Source organism: Ammospiza nelsoni, chromosome 1 (genome assembly GCF_027579445.1).
Source record: "Ammospiza nelsoni isolate bAmmNel1 chromosome 1, bAmmNel1.pri, whole genome shotgun sequence".
Taxonomy (NCBI): domain Eukaryota; kingdom Metazoa; phylum Chordata; class Aves; order Passeriformes; family Passerellidae; genus Ammospiza; species Ammospiza nelsoni.
Window position 1 is genome coordinate 22,445,855 of NC_080633.1, and position 21,743 is coordinate 22,467,597.

At 39.5% G+C, this 21,743-nt stretch overlaps 1 protein-coding gene across 1 annotated transcript; it reads right to left on the reverse strand.

Annotated features, from left to right (window-relative positions):
- Nucleotides 1-620: 620 nt before the first annotated feature.
- On the reverse strand, nt 621-20,734 carry STEAP4 (STEAP4 metalloreductase). Its single transcript, XM_059480913.1, has 5 exons — nt 20,653-20,734; nt 5,421-5,876; nt 3,545-4,072; nt 2,825-2,989; nt 621-1,811 (listed from the first exon to the last, which is right to left on the reverse strand). The coding sequence occupies exons 2-5, from the start codon at nt 5,874-5,876 to the stop codon at nt 1,542-1,544; spliced, it is 1,419 nt and encodes a 472-aa protein (XP_059336896.1). The 5' UTR covers nt 20,653-20,734; the 3' UTR covers nt 621-1,541.
- Nucleotides 20,735-21,743: the final 1,009 nt, after the last annotated feature.

Below are 21,743 nucleotides of genomic sequence, written 5' to 3' on the forward strand. Positions count from 1 at the left end.
AATGTGTTCAGAACTGTTGTTCAGATAGTTGTTTCTTTAGTTTTGGGTTCTTTTTTTTTTAATTTTATTTTTTAAAGCTGCTTGATGATGCTTGTTTGAAAGCACAGCTAGCTATACTAGGTAGCATGTTTATACTTTCGTGTATGTGAGTGTTCTTTGTATGGACAAAGAGAACAGCAGAGAGGTAAAAAAAATAGTAAGCAATTTTCTTCCTATAAAACCAGCACTTTTTTTTTTCTTTTCTGTATTCTCCAGTCCAAAGGAGACTGTTGGATCTTCTGTTTGCAATTTAACAGGAAGTCACCATCCCAGCTGGAACCTGTTTTTCCCCAACATCCTCAGCCTACTTGGATGACTAAGCAAAGATCTGCTTATGTGAGCATCCAAAAAGCAAACAAAGATGGGGGAAGACACGTCCAGGCAGCTGGCTGAGGGCAGGATCCCATTTTATTATTTGTTCCAAGGCTTCCCAACACCTTTGTGCAACTGAGCATATCAGCAGTTGCATCTTAGCAGAACAGGTTCCCAAAATAATAACAGAGCTCAATGGTGTAAAAAAAATCTTTATTGTCTTTAAAACATGTGTATTTTCATAGAATTTCTGTAATATCACATCCAGCAATTCTTTTTTTAAAAAATCAACAGTATTATCTTCATGAGATATGACTATGACATATAACCCCTCAAATAAAAGGATTTTCCTTCAGTTTCTTTTCTTGCAATGCACTGCTTACACAAAAAAATCACAAATCATTTTTTTTGCCTATACTTGAAAAGCTGAGGCTTGTAAGCACTTCTAACATCTCTGCCATTTTGATCTCTACTCCTTTCCCTTGCCCCTGAATTTCTGGTAGAGCAGTACAAGCAAAGATTCAGCAGTCCTTGACCCACACACTTTGAACATCAGGGTTCCTGTACACAAACCAAACAAATCTTACTCAACCATCTCCAAGGCATCAACATAGCTCTCATCTTGGATCAGATATTAATGGAGAACAATGCTAGGAGGCAAAGCTCTGTTCCTTAGCTAGCATCTATCACGCCCCTGTTCTGTTGGTGCTGGTGGCTTCTGGGGTTAGAAACAGGGAAATGAGTGGAAACTCATGCAGGTGTGCATATGGATCTCTGTGGAAATGTGTAGGTGCACGTAGAGCTGAGTCCTGATGGGCAGGATAAGAAAGGGGAGCAAAGACTGTCTAACACCAAACCACTCTGTGGTTCTGCTCAGCTCTGGAGGAGTTCAGGACAACAGAAGAGGGACATGGAGCAACACCTACTTCTCACATACCTTCTTAGGATGGTGGGTAAATAGGCAAGGGGAAATAAAGTGAGAGAGGGTCTGCACCTGTGCGAAAGCATGCCTGGGGTGCAGAAACTCAGTGGCTTCATTTGTATTTAAAGCTTGTCATTGGGGTGGCTTTGTTTTATAAAGCCTGGCCAAGTTTTCACTTTTTCTCTCCCTTCACAGATAGAGTAGAGGCTTAAGACTTCATCTGGATATGCCCTCATAATATTTTTTTTAATAATACAGTGTAGTCTAATTATACAGCAGACTTGTTGATAATGTAATTTGACTGTTTTGAGTATTTGGGATTTCTCTCCCAGCCCTGCCGAATTTGTGTGAGACGTTTATCTATACAAGGAAATATCAGCACAAATTTGACAACCAGTACAGCACATGGAACAATGAGGGAGAGGATATAGATGTTTGGAAGATACCACTTGTATGCTGATGGGCTCAGGAACCATTTTCCACCATAAACCAGCGTGTGTGCTGTGCACAAAATCAGTGCCAGATATCCCAGTTTGGACTAAAGGAGAAGGAAGGAAAAAAAGAAGGAAAGAAATGGAGGTTAAAACAGTAAATTAAACCAATGCAAATGCATTGCAGAACAAATGCAAATTCAAGGACACAGTAAGATTTGTGGCATATGCCAACTTGGGTACTGGTGAAATGAAACTGTTTTATATAACATAAAGGCTCTTATTATTTAAAAAAAATAAATTTAAATGGATATAGATTAAATAGTTTGGTTTTTTCTCTGTCAGTAGCCCTTATAATTTTTCCTAGCTCACACATACTGCCTAGTGGCTGTCAAATTTGTGAAAAAGCAGAGAAAACGCTGACATTCAGTGGGGAGATTAAAGATTTTTTTTATGCTGTAGTGCTAATCCATCCAGAAGTATCATACTGTGCAAGTTTTTTTCCTTGATAAAACATTCATTGATAGTAATTTCCCCTTCTCTTGCCTCCCCTCCCCTCCAGCCCAGCTCCTGCAGAGGCACGGCAGCTTGCACCAAACTTCCTCCAAATGGAGAGCTGAGATTATAGTGTTTCCAAGGGCAGCCTGTTTACAGTCACAGCAGTTTTTGCAGTCTGCAGAAATTGCAGATTCTCTTTAGATGCTTGGCATTGAGAAGATTTGAGTTATAAAGTAATTTTTGGTTCCATTTTAAGTGAATTATCTTGTGAACCAAAAAAATTAACCCAATAAAATGGCTAAATTATTTTGTGACTTGGTACAATTGTGGAATTTGACATAAAAGTCAGCTTTCTGTTTTTCATTTAGGAGCTCACATCTTCCCAGCTTTCTCTTGTTAATGCAGTAATCCCTGTTGTACCATAAGCAGCCATCAGAGCAGTTGTGAGTTTTTACAGCAGTATGGCCATGTAGATGTTTTTTTCACTGTGGGATGGTGGATAATGCACATTTGGAGATAATAATGGAGGAAAGCCATAAATCTCTAGTAAACCTGCCCATGGCCACTGTTGATAAGGAAAGGAGGTGTTTTTAAAAAGGTTTTTTAGAGATGGTCTTCTTACCTGAACAAATCGAAATTCTCGCCAGTTGACATTGTTGCTGACTGAAGGCAAGGAAGTTATTCCCAGAAGAACAAAGAAAAAAAATCCTAAAATTCCCAAAGCCAAATAAGAGTCACTAAGCCAGGCATTAGTGTGGTCGAGTGGTTCTGTTTTATTGTTCAGTGCCTGAAGAAAAGAAGACCAGGTGTATTTTAGTGACAGCAGTTTTAGAACCAATTAGGAGAAAAAATTTCCTTACAGTTAAGTAGGAGATAAATGTTATACATTAACCCTCTGATCATCAGAGATTTACTTTGAATGCCTGTTCAAAAAGCAGAAGAATTATATTACATATAGGTTCCATGTAACTGTATTTGAGGTGCACATTTTACTGTTCTGTAGACTTGTTGAAGAGAGATATGTGATCCTTTGTTAAGTAATAACAGAAAGTCATGTTATATTTCTGAAGATATATGAAGAAATAATGTTTACATTTTCCCTGATTATTTTATTAATATGTCAACTATCTAGGAGGAAAACTGAGGCCAGAAATCCCCTCAGCTCAACATAATATCAACAAAATATAAATATATCAATGTCTGAAAGAAACAAGAGCTAGGAATATGACTCTATTTTAAAGAACATTGAACTGTCCACATGGATTTCTGAAACTCCAGGTAGATGGTAGTATTTTAACAGAGCCAGAAGAAGGGAAGGCTTAGAGCAGGAAACAAAACTTACCTGGGAGATGATTCTTTTGCCGGTTCTCCAGCTTGCGAAGGCGCGCAATGGAGTAACAAGGGTGAACACAGCATGCAGGGAAGCAAATGCCAAGGCTATCAGTCCAAGCTGTTTCCTACACAGCATCCATTTGTCCAGCCAGTCTGGGAAACGGCGGTACTTGGTTCCTCTGTATAACTGAATAATTGCCGCAAATATACCAGGCAGATACACCAAGGCGAGAAGGATGAGTGCCATTACAGGGCAGACCCGATTTGGAATGGTAATTGCAATAAAAAATGAAAAGTCATTTTTTTCATAAATATAAGTGTAAATTATATCAAGAACCACACAGTATAAGAAGAAGAATGCAGTTAGGCCAAGGGACAAAAAGATGGGAAACTTCCACATTGGAAAGAGTTGCAGAGGGTAATTTTCTATTTCCTGAGCAGCCAAGAGGGATCCCTTATCTAATGGAGTGAGACCCAGTGCACGAACAATATTCATGACCATTTGTTTAGCTTCCACATCATCTCCACAGACAAACACCTGCAGACAAAAACAAACAGAAGTTTATTTTTTTTACAGATTTTTGTGACTTTCTTGACTGCCATCCTGCCTATGTATGGACAGTAAGCACAAGCTTCTTTGGCTGCTTCTTTGTTTACTTGGCTTACTGCTGACCCAAATTAACATAGGCAAAAATGTACCCTATAGGTACTTTTGTCAAAAAAGTAAATGAATATGATTCTTTACTTTAGGGAAGAAGATTGCTTCAAGTGGCAAAATTTTATATCTGCAAAGAACAATGTATAACAGGCATAGTATATGTCTTTGAGTAGAAAACTTGACATACTTTTCTGAAGATCTGCAAGTAGTTTGTAAGCACAAGATTTCATAGGACTAAATTGAAGCAAAATTTTCAATAGCAGGAAGTAAGAGCAAAATTTTCAGTTGATGCTATAGTGGTCCATAAATACTCCAGGGAAGTGAGGACAGAGATCTTTAAAACACAATTTGCCTGTCACAAAAGTAAATATTAGTTCTTTCCAGATGTAGTAAAATAGTGAAGAAAACATCTTTTCTGTGAGTGTATAAGACAATATAGTCCTTTTGGAACTGGGAGAAAGGGGGCAATTTCTGCTTTTTTTGAGACGATGAGGGTTTATAGAACCTTGGCTTGGAAGCCCCTGGGTCTCTAGCTAAAACCATTTATCTGGCAGCAGAGAGCCAAATTTGCAATGCTTTGAGTAGCTGGATGATTTCATGTGCTGTACAAGAGCGCTGTTCTTTGAAGAAAACAGGGCCATAATAAATGACTTGTCTGCTTCCTATGGCCAGTTCTGTGCCTGCTGGCCTGTGGTTGAGGAGGTGGTTAAAACAATTTGCACACAATGATGTTGTGTTAAACTTAGGTGGTGATGATTTAAAAAGCTTTAGTAATTTATTTACCTTTCAGCAAACTTCTTTTGCCAATACTCATTGTCCTATCACATCCCTTGCCTCCCTTGTTTTGCTTTCTTCATTTTATTCTTTCTTTGAAAATTCCTCCAATCTCATTTCTGTTTAACTTTAGAACTCTGATGACCACTTGATGCAACACCTGATTTGTTGTATCAAATCTCCTTTGTAGTTCTGCTATCTTTCTTCTTTTACTTTTCTGGCGTCTCTAAACACCTTTCTGAATTCAGAGGCCAGGTATTTATATTCAATATCATACCATATGAAAAATCCAAAGTAAATTTAGCTCACATTTAGTTTGAAATGAGAGATTATAGTGAAAACACCATCTCAGCTCTGCCTAATTCCACTGTCTTGGGTGTGTTTTGTGCAGCTGAGAAGAAGCCATGTGATGTGTAACTCTGTGACAGAGGAAATTCCCATTACTCAGCCTTACCTGCCGGCTTGCATCCAGCGTGCCTGACTGCAGGGCCCAGGCTGACACAGTGTTGAAGGCTTTCACAACCTTACTGCCGGGCAGCAGCTGCGCCAGGTGCTCCGCGTTCGACTCCGGATACTGGTTTAATTTCAAGTTGTTGCTTATGTCCACCAAGACTTTTCCACGGAGAACCTCTGCTAGTGGTGTAAGAAAGTTGTAGTGCTGCCTCTGGATTGCTATAATGATGATGGCAGCTTTCTGTGCCGCCTCTGCGTGGCCCAACACCTCTGCATCCTTGGGAATCAGGTTGGATATCTGGGTGCTTCGGCTTCCGTACACCACTGGGTAGCCAGACTGAATCATCTTATGCCCCAGGGCTCGTCCAAAATCTCCAGTTCCAAATATGCACACTGTCTCTCTTTTGTTAGAAGTGTTAGGAGCCAAAGCCATCGTGTTGGAAGAATTTTTATTCATCTGTTAAAAAAAACAAGGAACAAACTAAGCAAAACATCAATCTCTTGGAAATAAAAGGTTTGTATTCACTCTGGGTGTACAAAACAGACACCTTAGCCTCTTCTTGTCCTTTAATATGAATCCTGCACACTCTCTGTGAATACACAGTCTCAGAAGATGTACCGTTTTAAAAAAGCCATTCTGAATATTCAGTCCTCCATGTCTTACAGCACTCTCTTTTCCATCCATTGTATGGATTTTAACATCCAGCTGAACCTTTTCATTTTTCCACTCTCAAAGAGAAATTTGGAGGAAAAGACAAAGGAGTACAGAGAGCAAGGGTACCATACTTTTCAGAGTAATTGCTGCTTATTTATGCTATAGAAAAGCATTGAGGAGGAGTCTGTTTCTAATCAGATTATAACCTGGAAGGTCTTTTTCAAAATACTTTATGAAGGGTAATTATAAAAAGTAGCTATAAACCTATCTGTTGTTCTCAGTATTTCCTTAATGCAAATAGTCAGTGCCAGTTTGTTTTATTATTGTTCTTCAATTTCCTGAAGAATGTTCCATGAAGCATTTGGACAGTGGACTTGAATATTTCATGTTGAAAATAGATTTTTTATATTTATATATTACTCATAGTAAAATTCTCTTTGAGGTTTTATCTCTCTACCTTTATCACTGTACCTGGCAACTTCAAAGTCTTTAATGTATTATCCATGCAATGGCAGTGTGTTCGCTCTGTACTTGCAGAGTGAGACCCATGATACAAATACAGAATCAAAAAGGTCTGTTCCATAGGTCCTGCAGTAGATCCACGCACTGCTCTCCCTTAACAAAGGTGGACTCAGAGCAGAACACCCAAGACATCCAACAGGAGACCCTGGTCTCAGGGTCTGTCCATCACACAGACCTGTCTGACCCGTCTCTTGGACTGTGCATCAGTTTGGTTCTCAGAGCAGCAATTTAATTTGCAGAGCCCCAGTTCAATTCTTAAACTGCCTCATAGCTAACTGTCCTAATTAGAGCTGTGGAACTAACAGGTTTTACACTTTGCAGGTGAAATTGTAAAGAAAAAAAATGCATGAAATGTTTAGTTAGAACCAAAACAACTTCTTTGCTCCTGTTGTTTATGACCCTTTGCTTACATTCTTCTGTGAAGCACCATTCAGAATGCTGCAATTTATACACACTGCCTTTTAAAACACCAAGATGATGTTCTTCACTTTCTTTTGTATTTTCCTCTAGCCTGAACAGTTTTTTCTTTCTAAAAATCTGACAGGATTTTAAACTATTTGACCCAAAACTTGCATTTGTTTGGTGAATGAACATAATCAGGCCTCAGCTTCTCTCTACCTGCCATGACTTAGGGATAAGAGCTGTGAGTCAAGGATGCAAACAGCTGTGGCCTATGCTTTAGGGCACAAGCTTTGCTTGCAAGAGAAACACATAAATTCTTATTCTGAGAATCGAATGTGAAGATTTTTTCTTGGACCACTTCTGTATGTAGCTATGTAGCCCTTGGCTGGCCTCTGCCTGCCCAGCTGCACTCCTGCACTGAGCTGTGGGAGCCCTGGCTTACAGAGGTGCCCAGGCAGATGCTTCTGGTCATTGGGGAAGGAGAGGATTCAGGCAGAGGAGGGCTGAGCCCCTGTGTGCTGGAGGATGTGTGTGCTTCAGACAGGCCCCACGGGAGGCTCTGCAGTGCAGCAGGGGGCTAACCCTGGCTCTCTGCAGCTGGACTCCACATACTTTGACAAGTAGTACACTGAGCATGAAAATAGATCCTCAAAGGGACCCATCTGAATGTGCCTTGCATGTTTGTGTGCTCTGACACATGCAAAAAGTTGCAAGGTCCTTTGACATATTTGAAAATCATTCTCTGAAGGCTTTATTAATGTCCCACGAGGCTCTAATGTGACTAAAGCTATGAAATTCCTTTCTGGGGATTGTCTGTATTTCAAAAAATAACAGAAGGATTGCTTATGTAATATTAATAATGGTCCAACTCAGTCCCTAATAAGACTCAACTCTCCTTCCTTAATTTTAGTTTTTAACTAAGTAGTCTCCTATCTAAAATAAAAACTTATTTGTAACATTCAATCATCCAGTTGAAAGCATCTGTATTTGTCCTCAAGAAATCCTCAAGTTTTTGCTGAGTGAACTGTGCAATTCATTCTCCCCTCTGAACTAGGGATGGAAAAAAACAAAACTTAGATGGATGACATCAGATATTATATTTGGTAGATCAGTAGAGTTATGTTTTGTTTGGACTTATATTTAACATAGAAATGGATCCACCAGCAAGAAAGAAGTCTATAAAGTACTTCCATTGGTCATTTATACCGAACACCTAATTTACTAGTGAACACTGAACTTGTTTTGCCAGAGAAGAAAAAAAGAGTGAGATGAAAAGAAAAAAATAATGGAAGAAATGGGTTTTTCCCCCCAAAATATGGTTTCCTGAAGTGCTATCTAAGATGTAAAGAGAGTGTAAAAGGCATAGAAAGCTGAAAAGAGCTAAGGTTTGCTTTAGTGCTTGTGGTCTAATATAGCTTAATACCATTTTTAACAAGAGAGACAATTTGCTTGAATAAATTGAGCAGAATTCACTTTTTCTTTGTAAGAGATAATAAGGATGCCCATAGCTGTTATGAAAGCACAAATTATATATTAGAAATAAACTATTCACCAATGAAATTTTTAACAAATGGATTAATTGTAAAACTGATAGTGCATCTGTTATTTCTGAAAATCACATGTAAGACAAAACAAGTTTACTTTTAAATTCCAGGTCTTCTGCATGCCTTCTTCTAAAAATATAGTAATTAAGTTATTTTTTTCCATATAACCCTTCTTTTTCATGCTTTTGACATGTCTTTGTGTCAGCTGGCTCTAACAACCAAAAGAAGGGTTCAGTGGGTTGGCAGTGACTGTCTGGAGGTTAATTCAGGCAGTAGGATAGAGCATATGGGGAGTGTATAGGCACACCTTGGCACTGCTACCTGTGTTTGAAGAAAATGCAGCATCTCATGGCAACTGTGTGGTTTTAAAGTCAAAAGAAGGAAACTGGACTCCCAGATTCATGGCAGCAGCAGCTGGAATCTAAGAAGTTAGTAATTTTCTATAGAATGAGGTGTTTTATTGTGGTGTATCAGTGTGACAGATGGGAAGCAGAAATATATCACAAGGGACACAAGGTTTTTTGGTACCTGGGAGCTCAGCCCAAAGGCTGACACGGCTGTCACTCAGCAGCTGGTGGCAGTGGAGCTCTGCTCCATGCCCATGGGTTGTGCTGGGTGCTTTCAAAGCACCAGAGCAAAGCAGAAACACCAGCAAAGAAACATGCAGTGATCATTATCTGTTCTTTTACACATGTAGCTGTAAATTATCTGAGAAAAAACCATAGAGATTTGTATGCATACATAATATTTTTCCTTATATCCATCCTCATAACATTAGAGCACTAGTAATGCCTTTTGTTATTTGAAAGATAATCTATGTAAACTTCTGCAATGATAGCTGTGTCCTTTCTCCTCTGCAATGTTGTTGTATTCTTCTACACTGAGTTATCCTGTTTTAAGGAAAATGGTGGTAGTCTCTGAGTTTTCTTGGTCAGTAAAGATGAAAGGAGATGCTGAAAATAAAAGAAGTCACTTGCAACACTGTCATTTTCCCCCACTGTATAAACACTAAGGGGAAGTGAACAAAGGGGAAGGGGAAGGTACAATGTTTAGTTAAGCAGTTATGTGCAAATTCTTGAAAATGTAGGAAATTGAATTAAGACAGGCAGATTGCTTTGCACATGGGAAAAAGGAGGGATATCCCAGCAGAAGGAATACCACAGATGAAGTACAATGCCAAAAGTGGAAAAGTGGAGATGAGATGGATAATGGAAATATCAGAAAGATGTAACATGAAATGCAGATGGAAGATCGGTGGAATGATTCAAAAGTTAGAAAGACAAGATGAAAGGAGCAGGACTTAGTAATTTTACTTTTTGCATTTTAAAAAGGAACAAAAAAAAATTGCTCTGGTTGTGATCTTAAGAGGTCCTTTCAACAGCAGGATGAACTGTGTTTAAACCAAGTCTGACAGATACTTGTCTCACCTGTTTGTGTGAGACCTTCCTGTGTTGTGGGTGCTGAAGCTCCTTGCTTACTGCTTTCTCAGCCATTTTATTAGGCAAATTTTTGTATGAGCAATCTGTATTGCCTCCCCCATAGTAGACACAGCTGTCAAAGGTGTCAGTTTATCCCCCTTCTCTTTGCAGCAGCCTTTGTTGGACATGAAAGCTGTTACTATTTCACCCTTTTCTTCTAGAAATAAAACAGTCCCACATCTTTCCTGTAACTTGTGTTTCTGAGAGTGGTGATCTTTCTCATGGCTTTCTTCTGATGTTTCTAGGCTAAACTGCTCCAGCTGTTAATTAAAAGTGTGGTGCTGACTGCAGTACTCTCACAGAGATCTTACCAGACAGAAAAGGATTTCTTTAGTTGCCTCACAGTCCATGTGCAATCCTGCTGTCACATTTGTCTCATTCACAGCACAGCTGATTCAATAGTCAGTCAGCTTGTGATGCATGAAGGTGATGAGTGCTTTAGCAAGGGGTGTGTGGCAACAGGGACCAAGATGGGGAGTGCAACACCTGGTGCTGAGCTCATTGTTTGCACACCATCCACATGTCAGATTTCCACCTTGGAGTGACTTTGGCCCTGCAGCCTGCATGCCCACTAGCAGCTGAATGCATTCAGGTCCACCCTGTAGTGTAAAGCAAAGCTTGAAAGCGATGATCTCCTTCTACATCTGAGCAGAACTGAAATACCAATGCAAATGCATCCTCCTACACCCAGTCCTTTAATTGTACCTCTCCCATGCCACTTACTTCATCCTTGATTTCTGTACTGTTTTCAGAGCTGTATCGTGCACTCGTTCCCATTGAATAGTATCATATTTTTTCAAACTGTAGCTTCAATTTGTCAAGATTATTCTGATTTCCAGGCTGTCCTCTAATTTGCTTGCAGCCCTTTTCAACTTTGTCAGATTGTCAGCTTTAATAAGTAGAATGTCTACTCTCTCATTGATGCCATTTAATGAAAGAATAGGAGTTTTGTCAGGAGAAACCCTCTGTATATCTGCAGTAAATGCAGTCTTCTATTTTGACAATTGTTAATAGAAAGACTGAAAAATGTTTCTTTTGCTAGTTCCACAGAACCCTACCTTGTATTAGTTTAATCCAAACTGCATTTTTTTAGTTTGCTTTTGACATTTTTTCTAACATTTACCATACTAAAAAATTTGCTCGTGTCAAGTTGTATCACTTCTGTGATTCACAAGGCCTGTTATCTTTTTATAAGAAATAATGGGGTTGGTTTGGAATGTCTTATTCTTGATTAATCCATGTGCCTATCATCTGTTTCTTTCTTATATTCTATTTGCTTCCTCTATTTGCTTGAGAATTGTATTTAAATGGATTATTTAAAAGGACCATAATTCTGCACCTCCTCTTTCATCTTACATTTAAAAATATCTGTTGTTACCTTTCCAGTCTTTCAAAACTTTACCTCCTCCAGACAATTCTTAAAGACAGTATTTACAACTGTGGAAATGCTTCAATTATCCCCTAAATGGTATGAGATGAATTCCATCAGCCTCACTGATCTCAGATCATTTAACTCACATAAGCATGGCCTAATCTCATTTTTCTGTCATTTAGCAAGTATTTCCAGCTCTTCACTACTGATGTAAAGCCTTCTGTCATGGTTGACCCGTGCATTGAACAAAGCAAAATAGCCATTACAGAGTTGGCTTTCTTGGAGTCACTAGTCATTAGTTTCCCTCAGTTGAATGGTGGATCAATTCTCTCCTTGATTTTTCTTTAACAGTTTATGTTTTTACAAGAAACTTTTTGTTATTCTATTTGTACCTTACTAATTATATTTCTTTTTGTGCTGTGGCTTTTCAAATCTTATCAACATATTGGCACAATTCTGTGCTTGTCCATAGATTTTGGTTTATGTGTGTTATTTGAATATGAAGTTTTGAAGAACTGGCAGCTTCAGCCGCATGGCTCTCCTATGGCAGTCCTTGCTCTGCATTGCAATCTTTATGTCTCTGCTTTTAACAGAGTTTCTTTAAGCAGCTGCCAATTTCCTGACCTAATTTTCTTCTCAAATTGTACTTCCCATGTAACACCACCTTCCCACCTTCAGGATCTAGTGTGCTCTGCTTTCTATTCTGCTCAGGGAAAAAATCCATTTTTTAACACCTGATGTTTCTTGGTTGCCTGTCGTGGCTCCAAGCTGTGACAGAACCTCTGTATTTTCCCCTCTTTGTCCACAATCTTTTACTGGGATTATATTCTTTTATCTCTTGATTCAGGGCAAACTTTTAGAAGACAAAGCAGGATATAAGGACCATGAGAAGAGAAAAGGCCAAAGAAATTTGACCTGTTGCCATGTAAAAGGAAGGTTTATAAGTAGGTCATGGTGTTGTCTACTGTAGGAACTAGAGCCAGGATTTACAACACTCTAAGAATCTTAATCCCAAAGGTGGACATAAGGATTATACACACAGCAAATATTATGGGATTTTAACTGTAAAAATGATGGGTCAAAGGCCTTCTTTTTATGTAAACTAATTAATTTTGCTGCTATTTCTACGTAAATAACAGCAAGGATTCTGTTACTCTGTGCAAATAATAGAGAGTGTTAGGGATGGGAATGGCCTTTCAGGAGCAGATTGCCATTGCTCTAGTACAGAATTCTGGAGGCAAATAAAAGTTCTGACTTAATACATGTTGCTCATTATATAGCATGCTGAGTGTACATTCATATGTGTAAATTCACATATGGCTATACAGAAATCATGACAACAGTATTGAGTGCATATTCCAGTGATTCTTAGTAGTAGAATTTGGATATGAAATCTGTTTCCTAGGTTCACCTCTCCAGGAAAACTTTGTTTTTTATATTTAAAAAGGATTATTTTTCTATAATGATGGAGAGACACTTGGATGGACAATTGGGAGCTTATTAAATTGAGTCCATTGCACAGATGAACTCCAATAGTACCTTGCTCCGTGGAGAAGTTAATTCTTTGCTCAGGTTCACTAACTCTGCTTGTACAGGAGTGAACCTGGGGCATCTGGACAAGTGGTTTGGGTTCAGACTGTGCCCTCATTTTAAGCTACCAACATGGCTTCTTACATCACACCATAACCTCACTGCTCTTTTAACAGGGAGGATTTAGCTGTTTCTGGTTTGGCTTTTGTTGGCTTTTTTGTTTGCTTTGTTTTGTTTTTTGGCATCTGTATCTCTTGTTTTCATTACAGCAAAGATCAGCTGAGCCCTCTCACACAGCATCCACATAGACAAGTCCTCAAGCCTCTGCCAGAGGTTTTTTCAAAGTTCTGTATCCCTCTAGTCAGGAAACACCTGGAAGCATGCAGTTCCTTTTATGGATTCAGGAACTTGCTTACATGGTTTGAACCACTCAGGCAGGGCTGAGCACAAGACAGCTCATTTAAATAACAGAGGTTCAGAGCATTCTCTTCCAAAACATTTTGAGAAGAGGTTCCCACCACCACTGCAGAGAGTAAGCCCTGAACTCTGCTGGACCTGATGTGATTATTCATTTCAATTTTGCTGGGCTACTGTGAGCTAATCTCGAGTTGGCATTTGATGTTGAAATGGTGAAAATAAGCCCTCGTCTCATGTCCTGCAGACCCTCCTCATGTCTCTTTTAACAGACGAAGCAGGTTCAGTCAGGTTTGCTCCCCCAGTGCCTCTGTGTACCCCTAATGCCTCCCTCCCTAAACATACATCCTTCTCAATCGTGGTTGAGCACTCCTGGCAGCCACAGTGCTTTGACACCATCCCAATGGCAGGTACTTATGCTGGGGGCAATAAAGAGCACTGCCTATGACCAAAGGTGCCAGAGGCAGTGGACATGGCCAGAATTATTTTTTTTGTTTTTTAAATATCAGGCCTTTATTTCTCATTGTTTCCTTTAAATTCTACGTACCCGTGGGTGAGCATGGTGAACTTGAAACAAATAAGTAAATGGGTACATATGTTTATTTGGATTTATACTTTTTTCTCTGATAATTCTTAGTTTCCCATACTGTCAAGTTCTCCAAAGTTAAACTTTCTTTCTCAAATAGAGGTAATTCTCATTATTGCCCTAAATGTTCATTGCAAGTACTGGAAAGCAGAAGTTATCCCTAGCTGCAGGGTTTTTTTTTCTAAATATGACTCCTGCTTTGTCTTTTAATTCATGATAAAAAGGTGCATATTAGAAAAAAACACCCTAATACAGTAAAATTATATATAGTAGCTCATTAAATATAGTACAAAAAGAGGAAAAGGATGAGTTTATTTCTTGTATAAGTAGTACTGCATCTTTGGAATACTTTATGAAGTATTTCACACATGCTTAATATACAGTCATTCTGTTGTAATGTGGAAAACTGGTGAAATGAGATTTAGAAATTGTCCTCAGAAAGACAGGTACACTACTCTGAGGCAATTCCATTTACTTAAAATTTAATTTTACTGTTTCCACAGAGAAAGAAGGAAGATATTCTATAACAAAAAATGTTTCTTACAAGATGACATTTGTGGAACCAAATCTGCCCTAAAATACAAATTGCATTTTTTGTTTCTTGATACACCTAAAACTAAAAAGCATGTGGCTAAACTACTGGCCCATGATTAATCCAGTACTTAAACACATGAAGAAAACAGCAGAATAGCTCCAGCAAACCTTTTACAACAAATTATGCATGAATTTTCTTTCAAGCAAATGAATATCTGCTGTTCTTCTCAGCAGAAAATTCTGAACTCTTAAGTTTTGACAAAGCTGATAAAAAATAATTTTTGAGACAATAAATCCTCCTATGGAGGACACTGCATTTCCCACATCTTCACTTTTTATCAGGAGTACACTAAAACTGCCTGGAGGCTCTCCAAGCAGATGAAATATAGTCCTAAATAGATGTGCTTAATGTTGTCTAAATCATAGCAAAATACTGAGAGGGCTGGAAATCTCACCACCTCCAGCTGCTCCCATAATACACAGCCATAACTTGAGTCATTTCCTCAGTCTCTTCAGGGCTGTTGTTTTATTTTGAGGTTTGTAGGTATTAAGCTTTAATTCAGCCTATTCAACTGCAAGAAGAATGAAAATATTTCTTAAAACATGTGAAGGTGAGCAAATGTGAGGAGAAAGAGATCCCTGCCTACAGTGCAGGGGTGCTGGGTTTATCCCAACTGGCCCAGGAATGTTCTGAGGCCTGGAAAGCCATGCTTGAAGATCCACCAGGCATGGAGAGGCACCTCTTGGATTCCTGCCGAGGCCTGTGATTTTCTTGAGCATCTTTTATCTGCTATTTAGAGACAGTAACAAGTAGCTGCGTCTCACAGAGAAATAACACTAGAAATAATAAAGCCTGGCTTCCTAGGGGTTTGTGTTTCTTGGCTGATTACAGGCACTGATTGAAACTGTTTCTAATCACAGGAGATGACTCCTGCAACATTTCTTCTAATGGATTTTAAGTATTTCAAATGTATATAGCCACATTATAGTCTTTCATTTTTCAGGACTCTTCTGTGGGGTCTTCAGCTGCCCTCTTTCATGCAACATGAGAAGTGAGCACTCTGCCCCCCTGGTATATTTGTTTGAAATCATCAGTAAAAAATGATTGAGGAACACACATAAATGTGTGTTCTCCTGTACCTCTGCATGACTGAGAGGATTTCTCATTCCTACAGAAGTCAAGCTAAAGTAATGGACACCCCAAAAATTTGTGAAGTACACACACCCAAATGCATGTCTGTACCACCAAAAGATAAAGAAGAGAGTGGAGCAGTTTTTACCCAACATCGTTATGGTCTCTTGACAATAATGGAGAATGAGGAGGGGATTTTATCTGGGAGGATTTTACTGACAGCCATCAGTGCCTTGCAGTGAGACTGGAATTAGCTGAAATTAAACCAGTAACCTACCAAAACCAGGCCTTCTGAACACTAAAAATGTGTTCATGCCCCATATTTATTATGGGCTCTAGGAGAGCATGAAAACCTGACTCTCTTCCCATTTACAATAATGAATTCTTGATTTGCAGTTCTCTTGCTTTTGGACCAGGTTGCACAAGTGGGAGAATGAAGCTCAGTGGTTTTGTTGCACCTTTCACAAAAGAAAGGGCAAAGTGGCTGCAGTGGTGCAGCAGCAATGTTCTTGGCTATCTTACACTCTTAGAAATCTGAGAAGTGAGAAGATGATGAAGTATTTAAGGAAAACAGAGCACGGATATGAAATTTTCTTGCCAAAACAAATAAATGTGGATTTGCAACATTTCGGGAATGGGGCCAAGCAGATTTTACAGAAAGTTCATTAATCCAGGTTTAAAGACATATGATTGGACAATCCAAGACTGTGGAAAACTTCATCAGTTCCCTTACTCACTTGATGTGAAGTGTACTAATTGTATTTACTTGCTCCTTTTTGTTTCCTTTCTTTATTTTATGTGGACTTGAACATTTTCCTCTCTCATTTCACTGAATCTGAGTGGCATCTGCAGAGACCTGCCTGCCTCCAGGACAAAATGAACACTGATATTTTCAGAAGAAATTATTCCTCAAAAAAAACCTCCCAAAACACACCAACCCAAAATACCCTAAAAACAAAAGAAAAAAGAGAGTGAGATAGATATAATATGCTGTTGCATTTTTCAACCCAGAAAAATTCTTATCAGACAATCTTTTAAATACTTGTCAAGATGGAAGAAGCTCCCCTTCTTACTGAGCTGCTGATTTCAAAACTCTTTAAGCAATAACCTTAAGTTACAGGCTTTGAAAATTAATTGCTGAGGAGCCTGAATTTAGAAACATGCTCTTAAAATAGAAAAAAAAAAAAAAAAACAGCAACAGGATTAGTAAAAAATTGACAGAGCTGTTCAGGGCGGCATCCTGTACTGAGAAAAGATATAAGGTTTATGGGTTTTTTTGTTTTTTTTTTGTTTTTTTTTGAACCAAAGCATCCTTTGAGTTCAGCCCAGGTTTTGCGGATGGGGGAGCTGCTGCTGGTGATTCCTGCCTGGCAAGCAGGGGTGGGTGTGCACAGCAGCTTACAGGGCAGCCAGAGTTATCCTGCGCCACTGCATGGGGGACAGGAACCCTAACAAAACATCTCCTACCAGTCCCTGCTGCCTGTGCCCTCTTACACAGGGGCCATTGCCTTCAGAGAGAACTCACCCTGATTTCTGTCTTCTGCTGGCTCCTGGGTCTCAGTCAGGGTCCGAGACCTACCATTTCCTACCCCTGTGAAATATGTGGGGTTGAGGCAGAAGCCACTCTTGGTTCTGTGTGTCAAGACCATGCAATAAGCAAAAAAAGGAGTGAAGGAAAAGATGGATATTTGGAACAGAGACAAATGAAAAGCTTTTTACTAAACTTAGCTGAAGAGCAAAGAAGAGGGTGCCAGGAGGTCGGAAACAAAGTGTCATGCTGCTTCTGTAATTGCCTAATTGGACAAAGTAATTCCCTCCTGCAGGGTGACCCTCTCTTGATATCCAGCAAGGAAATGCCATACAAAATAAGGAACTGAATTTTCTGAATAAACTCACTGTCTTTATTGAATTACCATTTTATGCTATTATGATTATTGCATAATTATCCACTTTTTGTGAGTACTCATGTCTTTTTACATATTTCCTGCTCTCACAGTCATCATAGCATGGGACCACCCCACAGAAATCATTTGTCAAACTATCTTCCGCTTTAATGATGCCAGAAAGTGTTTTGCTCTTTGGTAATCAACTTCTCCACTTAATTTCTTAGCTCTTAAGGCTTGTTTATCTAGAGGCCTCCAGAAACTTGCTCACATAGTTGGCATCACTAAAGGTGGTAGGCAGCAGTAAAACACTTTGATCCAAGTCCTCAGGTGCTGTAACTTGTCTGAATTGGATGTCTGAATGGCTCAGCCTTTTCACCATTGATCAAGCAGTTTGTAGCAGATTATTATAATTGAGCACCTTTGAAGTGCCAAGTTGTATGAACTCTGGAGCAGTTCATGTTTCAGAACTCAAATCAAATTTATTAATATTCTAATTTTGTAGGGATATAGTGCTGTTTATGGAGGTGGTTTTTCTGTACATTTTTACTTGACCTGGCAAGGCTGTTCCACTCTGGAAAAGCCAAGATAATGTCATGTAGCCAAGGGATAATTTCATGTAGGGAAATTATCCTTAGCTAAGAACCTGTCCTCAACTCCTGATTTAATTTTAACCTCATGTTTTTCAAAGACAGTCATGGGAACAGCGTGTCCCAGTGGAAGGTTAGACCCAGCCTTGCTGCCGAGCCAGGCTGATCTGTGCTGCTGATCCAGGCTCTGCAACAAACAAAGCAGCTCAGCCAAGCATTGGAAGAGCAGCCCCAAGCCAGGCAGCCTGAGCCTGTCCCCAGCAAAGTTGGGGCATTTCTCTGGTAACCCCACCAGCAGAGACAGCACTCAACAGTTTAGTAAAGTAAAAACAAAGCTGAAAGTCACCTTGGCAGTGGCGCATCCAGGGCTGCACTCAGTAGTCGCTATGCAGCTGGGAGGAAGCTCTGTGACCCCTCCAATGAATGCCTTTGCTGGCAGCTATTCCTTGTGTCCAAGAGGCACCAGTGTAACCAGTGCTCCCCTGAGCTGCCCCCCAGCACAGTCCCAGAACCCTGCTCAGACCTCCTCAGCTGGGGGACAGAGCTGCTGGGAGCCCAGGAAGGGCTCACCAGGGCATTTGGGAGTGCCCCTGCTTCTCACAGCCCTGCCTACAAACATCTAGTAAGTGAATTAAATGAGTGCTTTATGGACAGTGCTCTCACAAAGGGGAGTACGTGTTGGAGAAATTTTAGAAAAGAAGACAGTATGTGGTTCTAAACAGTGATGTCAAAAGAGGAAAAAAATCCCCAGGATTTTGTTTTAGAGCATACAGGGACAAAAGTTCCCCACAACTGAGATGCAATAAGCATTCAAATGTTACATTTAAATACCTGTCTCTACATTTTCTTCCCAAAACCTGGCTTTTGAACACCAAAGTCAATATACATGAAAATTTGAATTAGTTAGAAATAAAGTCAAAATGCCAGTGCCTCTAAAATGTCCCACAGAAAATAAGATATTGAAAATCTTGCAGTTTCACTCTGCTAGTTCAGCAACCAAGATGAGAAACGAAGAAATGTTGGTTTAAACCTTGAAGTTACCAAATAAAGTGGTTTAAATAAGATATAGACTAGGGAGCAGTGAAGGAGACCTTAAAATATGTAGATTTTAATTACCCTGCCTGAAAGTCTCAGCTGCTGCCTCTATTTTTGAGAGACTGGGTTTATAGGGAGCACCCAGCACCCACGCTGATGGGGTTTTTACTTTGGAGTAGCCCTGGTCTGGTCCTGTGAGCTTAGCTGCAATTAGCTGTGAGATTGGTTTGTTTCCCCCATGAGCAGCCAAGATTGCCTGTCCTCAGCTGCTCTGCAATGTGAGACATGGAATCATACATGGTGGAGAGCTGCAGATTCATTCCCAAGGGAGCTCCTGCTCTGGAACCAGCTACTAGTGTGGGCTACACACTTTGTTCATAATTTCTCAACACAAAGTAGAACTTCATCTGATTATCATTTCTGCCTGTAACTAGGAGAAGTAATTAAAAAACATACCATCTGTCTAAAAATGTACAAATATGAAAAGTGCCTAATATATTTTTGTGAGAAATGTCCAATAGGGGGGAAGAAAACAGCGATGCTTGATTTCTCAATGATTATTGCAATATCTTGGTGTGTAGTTACAGTGCTACTTCATGCTAGTCTAAATCATTGCTGTTAACAAATCTAGGAGCTTCAGAAAGGCCATATCTAAAAAAGAATTTTCATCTTCCTCTAATTGCATCATTTTATGGAGTCTTAAAGACGTGAAAAAATTGGCCTACAGTCTGAGTGACAGTTTGCGTTACAGATTTAGAGAGGATATGAAATTTTCCTATATCAAAGCTGAAGAACAGTTCTGACAGCTGCAAATGTTCTCTGAATTAATAATGTGGAGCTGGTATAAGACAATATTTAAGAAAAATCCATTTCTCTCTGCAGCATTGAAGCCCCTTGCTTATAAAATATTAAACAGCATTAAAATTGGTATGCTGCTTGAATAGAATGAGGGAACTTGAAATTCACATATGAATCCATAAGTAAAAATAATCATTAGTTCCAAGTTTTATTAGTGATAACTTATAATTCAGGCTAAAAAAACACCCTTCCCTTGCTGCTAAAATTCAAACCAATATTTTGGCTCTGGCATAGGAAAGAAAATCCACTTTCTAGCTTCATTATTTAAACCTCACTGACCAATCCTTATTTGCAGAAGCCTTCTTCACTGTATAACAATAGCTATAACAAACACCTCTGGAAGATTAAATAAGCCTGTTATCTGCTATGTAAGCTCTCTGAATATTAACTGACAAATCTGAAGTTTTGGTTTGTCCTGACTTTACACATAAAATTACTTTCTTATTTCTCAGTGCTTCCTTACATCAGCTCTTAGCTACAAAAAGATTGTATGATGTCAATAAAAACCCAGGAGACATAGCCTGGCTTTCTGGTCTTATTGTCTAGCAGAGGGAAAGGCAGGGCTAAACTTTCATCAAGAGACTTAAAAATTTAACTTCAAGCCCACCTAAACTTCTCAGGTTGACAGTTTAGCCATTTTGCTCCCCATTCTCACCGGCAGGACTGAGAGGAACCTGTGTCATCCGTGTAAAACTCACCTGTGCACTCAACGTGCTGCAGTCCCCCTGAGCAAGCCAGTGCTTTCCTGGACCAAGGGAAACCTCAGGAGCTGCAGAGAGGTCCTGCTGCCTGGAGCAGACACAGAAACCCTGGCAGCCCAGCTGGTATTTATCCAGAGGGAGCCAGGGTTAGTGTACAGAGCAGGAATATGTGAGGGGATGTTGCAAGCCTTTTCTGTCTGTGTGGGATGAAAGAACTTCCCGTCAAAGTCTCAGGGAAAGTCCCAGCCCTTGTATTTACAGCTGAGGTGAAGCTGTGGTTGCTTTTATCATGCTGGCACTGACTTGCCCCTTGGCTATTGGCCAGAGCTAAGGGTTGGCTGCCTTTCCCCACTCTTGTAAGACTAACCAGAATTGTGTAAGCCAGCAATGTTGTAGAAGCACAACAACAAATATTTGCCCGGAAGGAAAGCTGCTTTTTTGTGTCTTGGCTCTTCTGTGCCATTCCACCTGTAGGTAAGGACAGGAAGATTGCCACACTGGGAAGAAAAGAATTTGGCATGGAGTGGTTGAAAGTAGCTGATCTCTGAAATTCTCTGGATATTCTTGGTAAGTGCAGCTATCCTGAGGTGCCAGAGTCTGTAATGGATAAGTGTTGAGAAATGAGTCTTTGAGGGATAAGCCACTGTGTAGATGTGAAATTTGTGATGTTATATATCTGTTTGAAATGGGACATAATTCAAAAGAGCTGACTTGAGCATCATTGAACTAGATCATAATCCAGATAAGAGCAAGGGGCTAAGAAAATCCCACTAGCTCTGAAATTCCATAAGTTTGAAAAGTGACTGGAAAGGGGATTTAAATAATATAACACTCGAGACTTGCAAGCAATTTCTGACATTAAATAGGCAGATAGTAAAAGAAAAATATTTTTACACAATCTTGACTTTGGGAGATTTACTGGAAACTAATTAGAAAAGCACACTAAGAGGAAAGAGGAAAGGGTTTTATATATAGAATATATAAAACACAGAGGTAGTTTCTAAAAACAGAAAGAAAGGACAATAAGAAGTTTCATTCAGAACAATCTGTCACTCCACTAGGGCTGAAGAAAGTATATTTGAGAGCTT